The 11,409-nt window shown below is 26.5% G+C and overlaps 1 protein-coding gene across 1 annotated transcript; it reads right to left on the bottom strand.

Moving 5' to 3' along the window:
- Positions 1 to 1,855: 1,855 nt before the first annotated feature.
- On the bottom strand, positions 1,856 to 7,728 carry LOC135927928 (26S proteasome non-ATPase regulatory subunit 11A-like). Its single transcript, XM_065464202.1, has 11 exons — positions 7,603 to 7,728; positions 7,458 to 7,559; positions 7,292 to 7,416; positions 7,179 to 7,250; positions 7,079 to 7,136; positions 6,921 to 7,032; positions 4,551 to 4,787; positions 3,116 to 3,239; positions 2,854 to 3,015; positions 2,532 to 2,583; positions 1,856 to 2,075 (listed from the first exon to the last, which is right to left on the bottom strand). Exons 1-11 carry the CDS (start codon positions 7,682 to 7,684, stop codon positions 1,930 to 1,932), a joined length of 1,272 nt encoding a protein of 423 aa, XP_065320274.1. The 5' UTR covers positions 7,685 to 7,728; the 3' UTR covers positions 1,856 to 1,929.
- Positions 7,729 to 11,409: the final 3,681 nt, after the last annotated feature.

Genomic DNA, 11,409 nt, shown 5'->3' with positions numbered 1-11,409 from the left:
AAAATTATATACCCTTGCTCTTATAGTACTGGCGGTTCCCGCAACACAAGTTTATGTAGAAAAGGCCTTTTCGGAGCTAAAATTTGTGTTATCGTCACAACGAACAAAAAGGAATCCATTTATATTAGAAAATATATTATTTATACGTTCAAATAATTTATTTAAAAATGAATTATTTTGAATCTTATATTATTTTTTATATATAAATTCATAGATGCTTATAATAAAAATAAATTAGAAGATGGTGTTGCTTCAATAAAAAAAAATTTCTAACCGTAATGATTTATAATTAGCTAAACCGAACCGAACCTTTATAAATTTTTTCTTAAAAACAGTAACTAAAACATAGCCATTATAATTTTTACATACTGAAACGTAACCAAACTGAACCGTTATAAATAACGGTTCGGATTTTGATGAGATTACAATCCGGATAAGAAATAAGAACTAAAGGGGTAAAAGACACTCCAACCATCAATGTGGAAGGGAAGCTAATAAAATATCTCTTGCAGGGGTGGGGCAAGATTGAGCTCTGATTAAGACAGGACTGAACCATCATGCTTTTTAAATAGAGAAAATTTTATAGAGCCCAGATATAAAAAAGCTTTAATGGATTAATCATGCAAGTTTGCCCTGAAATTCGAAGATCATTAAGGAAGGGCTATAGAGGACTCGAGCACGTTTAAAATTTTGAAGAACCCCTTTATATTTGTTTAATTAGTTCTAGCTAACTAAAAAGTTTGAATAAAATTTTATTGGACAAAAAAATGTCAGAAAACTTTGAATCTATATTCATCTTGAATTGAATGATAATTTTTTTCCTTCCCGATTAATAAAAGGATGCTTAGTCACTCATCGGTAATTGCATTTACTTATTCTATAGCTTATTTTGATACATTTTAACTTTTTTTCATTGGATTATAAGTCAATCAAGATATATCCTAAACTACCCCCGGCAGCAAAAGACATACCTATAGGAAATAAAAGAAAAAAGCCCAAATAAGGCTAAAAAACCCTTGCTTGTTGACTGATAAATTTCAATGTATAATTTTTATTATTTTCTTGGATATCAATTTCTACCATAAATATATAAAAATAAAACAATGTTTAAATTATTTTGATAAGTTACTTCTTATTTCCACAGTCCCTCAATCTATTATGGACTATATATGGTTAGCCTTATTAATTTTTTTTTATGTAATATCAATTCTAGCATACCTGAGGTCCTATGAAACCCAGTAGAATATTGAAGGATTAAATATTTATGTATATTTCTACGACAAAATATTATTAAATTTTAGAAAAAGATTTTTTTATAATTGAATTTCAATTAATTGTTAGGAACTGGGGCATGTTTTGATGGGGTACGTTTTAGCTTATAAAATTTATATACAATTTTTTTTATTTTCTTCATCCCATCTTTTTAAAAAAAATGAATACCACTATATTTTTACATCTACCCAGAATCTTATATTCAACCTCGGTCCTTCCCTATGATTCCAAATCGGACCCCGCTATTTTTTATTTTGCTAAATGATCATAAATTCTATAAATTAAATAGTTTCACATTATTAAATCTATTTATTCCAAATATATTTCAATAGTTCTTTCAATCTGTTACATAGAAAGCAAGACTCATGGCATATAATTTAATTATTCAAATTGAGACACGAAATGAAATAAACACTATATATTTTTGCGTAAATAAAATACCCACTATTTTTATTAACTCGCTAGCTTACTATATATTTTCATTCCAACAATAGTGATATATACTCTTAAATACACGTTCTTATAAATAAATCTTTATTTTTTTTATTAGTAAATGAATATATGATATAATAAATATCGAAAGAAAAAAAAGCATTATTGATACAATACAATAGTCATGAAAAAAAAATTAAAAATTTAAATATTGTATATCTAATTTTAAGACAATTTTTTGGATTTAATGTAAAGAGTATCCATGACTTTACTCATGCATTCTATGATATTTATTGAGGTGTCGAAAGTTCGATTCGGTGTCTCTTCTTCGAAAACGATCAGAATGCCACCATCGCTTTGATCTATTATGCCTAAATAGAATGTAGAAAAATCATTGAAATAATAACTTATAAAAATCATGCGGATTATTTATTTACATTTTGATCCAACTCATTAAAAACTGTTTACATTGTCTCCTTGTTATATCCAAAATTGTATTGCATTATTGCATATTGTATTAAAGATCTATAGTACCTGTCAAGCAGGGTTCACAATTTTTTTTTAAAAAAAACTAACATTGTTGAGAACTTAAATTTAGTCGATTTTTTTTTAAAAGGACGAAAATCAAGGTTTTTAAAGCCATTACTTAGAATGAAGCAAATCATTATATTTTCGTTTGCAAAATATTCTTACATAATAGACCGGGCTTAAAAAAATTACAGTTCAAAAAAAAACAACCTTTTTTAAAAAATCTTAACAAGGCCCTTTCGGAAATTTCTATGTCTATATTATATAAATCATATAAAAAACATGCTGGTTGATTTTACCATTAAATTTTTGATCCAAAATCATTTGAGATAGCTTTTTTTCGACGACATCCTGAGAATTATTTAATTGTATTATTGATTAAAAAATAAAATAAGATGAAGAAATCATCAAATAAAAACATATACTACACACCATCTATAATTTATATATTTTTTGTCCTCATTTTAAATTATATTAAAATTCCTAAAAATATTTTATACAATTTATCTCAATTATTTAAGTAAAATTATATTTTAGTTCTTTTTTAAGCCTTTTAATTTCTTAAAGTAATGAAGAAATATGAAGGTTAAAGAGGAATTCAATATATTAATAATATTTTACCAGGGGAAGCTTAATTGATTCAGCTACATAGTGAATTTGAATCCTAGAGTAAGGTTCTATGATTCTCAACAAATTTTGTTCCAGCAATTTATCGTAGAGTGTTTCGAGTAACATTTTAATGATAGGATCGTCCATTAATTCGGATCTATAGGTTTCTCTTGCCTATTTTAGTAAAAAAACATTACTACAAAACCAACAAATATGGGAAATATTATTTTCACGAACTAAATCATGATGACTGAAAAAAAATGAATTGATTCACTTGTTGAAAGAGTGAAAGAGATCTGTTTTTGTTAGCGCCCGCTATAGCTTTGAGAGCCTCGAGATCCTTGCCTCCATATTTAAGGGCCAACTTTCCGATAATCAAAGATTCAACTTCTTCAGGGCTAATAAAATTAAAAATGATAAATCCAGGCTAGGCTTATTTTTTAAAATAATTTAGGTTCAAGCCTAATATTTTATAAAAAAATTTCGGGCCTGACTTAAATTTTTAAATATGATATTATTACATTTTGTCAACTAAATTGTTATATTTTAAAATTCTTGAAAGAAACAGGTGCTAATATATTTTATTTATAGAATATTTTTCAGAGACCTGCAGAGGTACTATTTGTACAGCCCGGGGCGCGTATTTTTTCTTCAAAAAATTATTTTGGGCCTAGCCCGGGTTTTTAAAAATATTTTATTTATTTTTGATTTTTATAGTTAATAATGGCGATTTAAAATATTTTGTTTTAAAATATGGCTCGGCCCGGATATTTTTTTATTAAAAAATTTAAATTATGGCCCGGCCTGTGTACCCGGGCCAGGCTTGTAGGTCTCTCTGATATTTTTTTATATTTCGGGTTGGGCTTAAGTCCCGCTGCAGATCACTAGTATATACACTATAATAAATATAAAATTTATCACTGTCAACTACTAGGTTTACTTCCTGAAATAAGGCCATCTTTAAAAAAGCAGAAATTACAAAATACGTTTCATTTATATCTCAAAAAATAATTAAGCTAAAAACATGATTTAAATTTTATTATATAGCTCTATAATATCTAATATAGTAAAAGTTAAACTATCAATAAAAACAGGAAACGGAATATTTTTTTATAGATAGACATTGGCCGAAAATTGGAAAAATCAGAAAAAAATTATCTAAAATTATAGTATAAATATTGATACTAAGTTTGTTATTTGCAATTATGTAATTTCTAAGATATTGATAATTGAACAAAGGCCGACATTTTTACCACTTTGTCCTCTAATATCTCCAAATGCTAGCAGACTAAATTTTGGTTATTTCTTAGTTATACTAACCTTTCTTTGGCTGCCAAATTTTAAAAAAAATTGAAAGGAGTCCCGAATTTGGTTGATTTATCGTGGAGTGCCAGCCTATTCATTATCTTATTAGAGTAATTTTATGCAGTTAAAATATCTTAAAAATTTGCCAAAACGTGTAAAATGATAAATAGAAAAAGGAATCATAAAATTAAATTCTCTAGCATCCAAAAATAAATTGTTACCAATACCGTCCTAGTATCTTATTTAGCACTCTGGATTTTCCTAATTCTACATGAATATTAATTCAATAAATATCACAAAAACAACACAAATGAATGACTACATTCTAGAGGCAACCACACTCTCAACCCCATAGAACCCCTTGGAACCGCGATCTTTAAAAAAATGTATAATTAAAATATTACTTGTTCAGCATAACTTTAGAAAGAAGAGTGTATTTGAGAGCGCTTATAGTCCGTACCCTATAATCGGGCCCGCAGGTTTCGAAGGCCTCGAAGGCTTCGTAAAAATAGGAATAAGCGGTATTAAAATCCTTGCCCTCTGAAGCATGGACTATGCCCGACTGAAGGTCCAGAGATCCTTGCACTCTAGGCGAGCAGTATATGGAATTGGCCGTGGTTCTGGCAGAGGTGAGTGAGGCTCTGATATTTAATTTTTATTTTAACGAAAATGAGATAAGGAATGGAAGAATGGATCAAATATTATATATGAGTGAGCGAGAATAAATAAAAATATGCAAATGAGTTCTAGAGTAATAAGAGCAGAATTAAACCATAAAATTATTGCAAAGGGGATTAAATTCTTATATAAAGTGGGGATATATGAGGAAGAAAAGTAATGATGCGAGAATTTACAAGAAAAGGAGTTCAGACACAAAATGTATTAGAAATGATTGAAATTAGTCAGAAATGAAAGTACCAGGAGTTGAAATTGTGACATTTTTACTATTAAATTATATAATTTAAAAACAAGCCTAAAATTATAATTTTTTAAAAATTATAATTCGATAATTTATTATATCAATTCCTTATACATAATAAATATTTATACTTAAATCCTATAAAAAAAAATAAATTCAATGTAATTTTATAAGTTTTGTAAATAAATGATACTTTATAATAATTAATAAATTGTGTTTATAGATAAGAGGCAAAATTCTGCTTTTTACTATATCACATCATTCTTCTCATATTCTGATTTCCATTCGTTTGAAATTTAACTAGTTAATAAAAGAAAAGTAAAATTATTTTTAAAATTAATCACAAATTACAATAGTTTTTATTTTTTAGTTAAATTACACAATTTTTATTTGTCTACTCTACTATATACTAGGTAAATAAAATAGTTCTCTTTTTCTTTGGTATTAAGTAAATTTATATAAGCTGAAAAACGAACGGCAAAATGCTAAATTAATAAATTCCTTTTCCACGGGCCTAATTTTTTAAAAACTGCCATCAAAATTTAGACCCAAGTTGGGCTAAATTATTTTAAAAAATTTATGGGTCAGGGTAAAATTTTTTTAAAATAATATGGTCTGACAAAAAAAATTTAAAACTCAGGCCGGTGTCCCCACAAATTTGGCGAATCTTGTGATAAATCCAAATTGCAGAGATTTTCAGATAATGACAAGTCGTTCATATATGATTAATGTATGCCTGTATATATGATTTTATAGGTTATGTAACCTGTTCTTGTGGCTCCTTCAATTTTAGAGGGAGAAGAAAATGCATTTGGGAATCTCACTCCTTTATTAACTACTATTTTTAAAAATTGCTTTAAATAATTTCATTTTATAAGCCACTTATTAATGCTATTCAACAAGACAAGGGTAGGTATACAGTTGAAGTATTGTTCATAATTTATATTAGTTGAAGAATTGTTTATAATTTATATTTTGCATTTTATTTTACTTCAATTGAATATATATTATCAGCAATAATTCACCTGCTATTTAAATCAGATTGGCTCTTGTAAAACTAATGATTTACAGATTTAATTTAAAACATTTTATTTTTTTAATTCATTTGAACAAAATTATATTTGTAAAAATTTATAAGAATATATAAATGTTTTTTTAAACATTTTTTTACAAGTGAAATAATTTTATTTCAAATAAATTAAAAAAATGAAAATGTTCCATCAAATCTGGACAACAGTGTAGGTGTCAGTGAATGGAACTTATTTCCTGTATTGACAAAGAAAAGGCAGACTTGATTTCTTTAAAAAACAATATATGTACAGAATATTATCTGTAAGATAAAAAAAATAAATGAGGATATGAATGAAGATTCTTTTGACGATGAACTAAGCTTTTCAAAATAAAGATTATTCTTTAATTTTTAATAAACTCCAATATAACATTAGATTGTACCAATATTTTCAAAAAACATTATCTTATATTATTTGCAACTAGGAAAGGATTTTAAGATATATAATGGTTTATATTCAAACCTTTATATGTTGATTTTTAAAAAAAGGTTAAAATATTAGCCAAAAAAATTACCAGCTAAATAAAGGTATTTAAAAACATTAAAGCATAAACATAGCCCATATTTTAAATATGAATATAAACTTTTGGAGAATAAAAAGCAAAATATAATTAATTTTTTAAATAGAAATTTAATTTTTTTAAATGATATTCACTCATGTATAGATGGTAAATAAAAATGGTCTAGTAATGTAAGATTGTATCAGTTAACAATTTATGGATTGACTTAGCCTTAATATAAAATTTTACTAATTTTTTTTGAAAGTTTTAAATAGATAAATAGTACCTTGACTTTGGTAAATTTCCTAATGCATGATAAATTTTGCTTTCTATAAGTTGCACATCTACTAATAAATTTTTGTCATCCATTTTTTTCAATTCTTTAAGTAATGGCCCACCTTAATTTACAATGTTTAATTACAATACAATTATTTGTTATAATACTAATTGCCAATGCATTGTCAAAATCTTTAAGTTCATAATAGACGGATAAAAGTTTTGCCTATTTAAGTTAAAGGTAATATATAATATGTACAATTTTTACCTCTAAAGCCTGTCTTAAAAAAATTCTTTTCTCCTCTTTGGCCCAATCAATACACTCTTTGCATAAATCAACCTAGTATAATAAAGGTTTAGAATTTTATTCTATAAAATAACTTCTAATCCAGAAGTTGTGTTCATTTCCAAGAATTTTTCAACTAAGGTTTGTACAATTTTAGCTGCTTTGGCCTTGCTTATATTTGATAAGAAAGGACGTATATATCGTATTAAATTTGCTAATTCTAAGTATAAAAGTTATATATATATTAATTGAATTTGATACCTTTAGACTTTCCAGTCTTTGATAACTTAGATGCAAGCATTAATATCTCTGATTCAGCCTTCTTTACCTCATCTTCATTCGCAGTTTTCATATCATTTTTAACTAAAAAACTCATTGATTGCTTTGAAATATGATAATTTAATACGTATGCGGTCTAGTAAGCCATGAGGATCATCTTGATTCAGAACACTATCCACAGCCGAATGTTCAATTTCCATTGCTGTCATATTGTGTTAAATAAAATGATTTGTAATAAATCCTCGAAAATAATTTACGAAATTATCGAGCAAGATATAAAAAGTAATTTTAAAAATAGCCCTAAATCGGCAAATAAAGAATTTAAATATCTTAAAACGAAATGATCTCAAATATTTTATATATAAAAATATTTATAATTTTATCTCAAAGATTATGGAGATATGTAATATGCCATAATGGGGCGTGGCAGTGTAGAGAATATTTGTATCTCCTATAAAAGATACAAAAAATGATCAAGTATCCTGTATCCCTAATACAAATTATTTTAAAATATTTTTATTTAAGTCAATTTAGAAAACAAAAAGATTATATTAGTTAACTTAAATAGTATTAAAATTTAAAATGATATGTATTAATTTAAAATTTGAATCATAAATTTAATTTGAGTCCAGATTTAAGATAGGGTAATGATATATGACGTTAGGCGTCATCTATAAATTTGATATAAAAGAATAATAGTAAAAAAATCTCTTATCCAAAATATTTTATTTTTTGTTTCATTGCAAGAAGCCTCTTTGAATATCATATATAAATTATATGAATCATCAGAAAATTTTAGATAAACAGAAAAAAAACATTAACTCAAAAAACCCTGGAGATTCTAAATAAAATAAATAAACCAATACCGCAAAAATTTAATAATCAATTAACTTAGTTTTTTATTAAAAAAATGTATCTTTTAATGATTTTAGAAACTAGATTTATAATGCACATTTTTAAACATAAATTTAAATGTATCTATGGTTGAAACTTAATTTTGATTATATGCAAACTTAGGTTACGAATAGTTGGAAGCCATTCCCAGTTCCAATCTTGGCCTCATCTTGAACGGTGAACAGCTACGCATTTCCATAGCCCTCCGCCTTGGCTGTAATCCCACAGTTCCCTCTATTTGTATCGACTGTCGCCATCACATTGAATTGTAAGCTTACGATCTCTTGCATTGCAAGTTAAAGCTATCAAAAACATCTCTTAGCTGCCCTCAAAAAAGTTAATATTCCATCAACCCTCGAACCAGTGGACCTCTCAAACAAAAACGCCTCACGTCCAGATGGGATATCTCTCATTCCCTAGGATAATGGTCTCCCGCTCGCTTGGAACTATACCTGTGTCGATTTTTCAGCAAAGTCCAACCTCTCATTTTCTATTATAGAAAAGGCTGAACTCTTAAAAAAACAAATATGCCGGCCTCACCAACACTGTGTTCATTCCAATCGTTACCAATACCCTAGGCATGTTCGGAAGTGATGCCCTCAATTTCATTAAAATCATAGGGAAAAAAATGAGACAGATTCCAGGGGACCCCATTGAAGTATTTCACCTTCATCAGCAGATATCTCTGGAAATCTGTAGGTCCAATTTTTAAGCATTCACTCTTCCCTAGGGTGATTTGTACCCTTTTAAATATTTGTTTTCTCAGTTCTTTTTTGTTATATATTCAAATTTTTACTGTTATTACAATTCAATTTATTCAAATTATATTTTTATTTTAGTTATAATTTTATTTTATATCTTAAGTTAAGATATAAAATAAAATTTCTTATATTTTTTATACTCTCCTTAAAATTGTTTTTCTCTTTATTTTTTATACATATATTTTTTTTAAATTCATTTTTAATATATGCTTATTTGTTTTTAATGTATATATTTTTAATAATTTTATTTGTAAATCGTGAATGGTTTTTTTAAATAAAATGAAATAGTAAACATAAAAAAAATAAAAAAATAAAAAAATCTTAGATATATTTTTTAAAAAAGTATGAATCCTATATCTTATTAAAATTTTTAAGTATATAGTATCGGAAATACAAATTTCTTAAAAGCACCTGTACCGAATTTTTCTAAAAATTTGCTCAACCTGGTTATTATTAGATTTTTCACACACCTCCTTATAATATATTTTATTATTATATGCTTAAGTTTATATTGAATATTTTTTATAAATTACATACCTAAAATTTATAATGGTTAAATAATGCAATAATGAAAATTTCATACTGATTAATTTAAATATTTGTCTTTTATAACTTAGGCTCATTTTTTATAAATATCAGTATATTGTCTGTCAATATTTGATTTAATAATGTTGAATTCCAATTTCAAACAACCCAAAAAAAATTTTTAGAATTTTTACATCCTTCAAATTAAAATTGATGACTTTCGTCAGCTTTTTTTTGGAAACGATAAAATATTTGACAAGAAATTTTTATACAAATACAATATTACTAACCACCATCAACAGGTTTCTTTTCATTCCTCAATATTTTTTTCTGCTTTTAGAATTCATATTTATCACAAAATACAAAAATATACGAGCAACTAATATCATATGATCGAATCATATAATATATAAATATGGGAGATTGGTCGAATATTGTAAGCATTAAGTTACATGGTATTCCTTTGTTATACACACATATCTATAATAATTCAATAACACTATATAATCTATTTACTTTTAACCCTGATAGTAGGGTAACTATCAATTAATGGATGCTAGCTTATCCACATGAGGTACCGTCAGTCCTCTTAAATTAAAGGGGCCTTGATAGTAGAGTAAATAACTGTCAATTAGTGGATCCTGGCTTATCCACAAGAGGTACCGTCAGTCCTCTTTAATTAAATGAGCCCTGACAGTAGGGTAAATTTACTGCCAATCAGTGGATGAAAATTCAATGCACGTCCTCTATTGGGTGAAACCACTTAACTGTATGTTTCCCCAGTGAAGGTCAAGACAAGACAAAAAATATTTTAAACCTGACCCTCAAATATTTGTTTAAAATTTTCAATAATAAGTAATGATCGTTTTCTATGCTACCATATACATAGTTCTTACAAAAAAAAATATGTTAATATCAAAATATTATAATTATGAATGGTGATAACTTTTAAACCCCCCCCCCCCCCCATTTCAAAGGCAGACACGGTCTTAACTGTATATATAGCCAAGACAGGCATACAAGGCATGCAGCGATTAATTCAGTGATTAGCCATTCTCTAAGGGACCGAATAACAAACATCCTGGTGTCAGCTTATTTATTATCAGATGATAGTTTAAGGCCAGTTGGTTTAATCTCTGTACTTTGGTCTTTAGATAAATCATTAATTTGGGACTTCACGTACATATCTTTATTTCCAAATAATGCAAATACTAATCTGGTTGATATAGCTGAGAAAAAAATATATTCTAAATTAACAAATTATGTTGTTTTTATCAATTGTTATCTTTTTCCTTAAACATATGTCAAGTGAAATTCTAAAATTAAAAAAAAATATCGGCGATAAAAGAGAGTCCGTACATCAGAACATAAAGAATTTTTTTCTTAAAGCAAAATATTCAAATTACAATATGGAAATATAATCATTCATGTCCTTTGGGAAATTGTACTCCCACCCAATTCCATTTTTAGAGCGTTTTTATTTTATTTTAATATAAAAAAACGTTTTAGAATGTTTATAATTTTGTCCCTCTTACAATGATATTTTTAATCAAGGCGCCCAAAAAATAAAAGTAAGAAAAAATTCAAGTAAAAATAAAGAAATTTAATAAATAGTAATAAAACCAAAAAAAAATTCTATTTTTGAATGGATTTTTTTATTTTTCGATTAATAATATCTTAATAATATGATTGTCTCTTTTTCCTTTTTAGATTGATTCTTTTTATTTTGTCTGGATCTATTTTTTTTCATTAAC

The sequence above is a fragment of the Gordionus sp. m RMFG-2023 genome, chromosome 4 (assembly GCF_954871325.1).
Source record: "Gordionus sp. m RMFG-2023 chromosome 4, tfGorSpeb1-WG-v2, whole genome shotgun sequence".
Taxonomy (NCBI): Eukaryota; Metazoa; Nematomorpha; class Gordioida; order Chordodea; family Parachordodidae; genus Gordionus; species Gordionus sp. m RMFG-2023.
The sequence above is the reverse complement of the archived record's forward strand: the minus strand, read 5'-3'. Positions and strand labels throughout refer to the sequence as shown.

Coding starts and splice junctions, on each gene's coding strand:
- LOC135927928 (XM_065464202.1), bottom strand. CDS start 7,684: ATGACAGCAATGGAAATTGAACATTCGGCTGTGGATAGTGTTCTGAAT. Junction 3,240..4,550: donor TCTAAAGTTATGCTGAACAA/GTAATATTTTAA, acceptor TAATTTTATTAG/CCCTGAAGAAGTTGAATCTT. Junction 3,016..3,115: donor CTCTTTCACTCTTTCAACAA/GTGAATCAATTC, acceptor TTACTAAAATAG/GCAAGAGAAACCTATAGATC.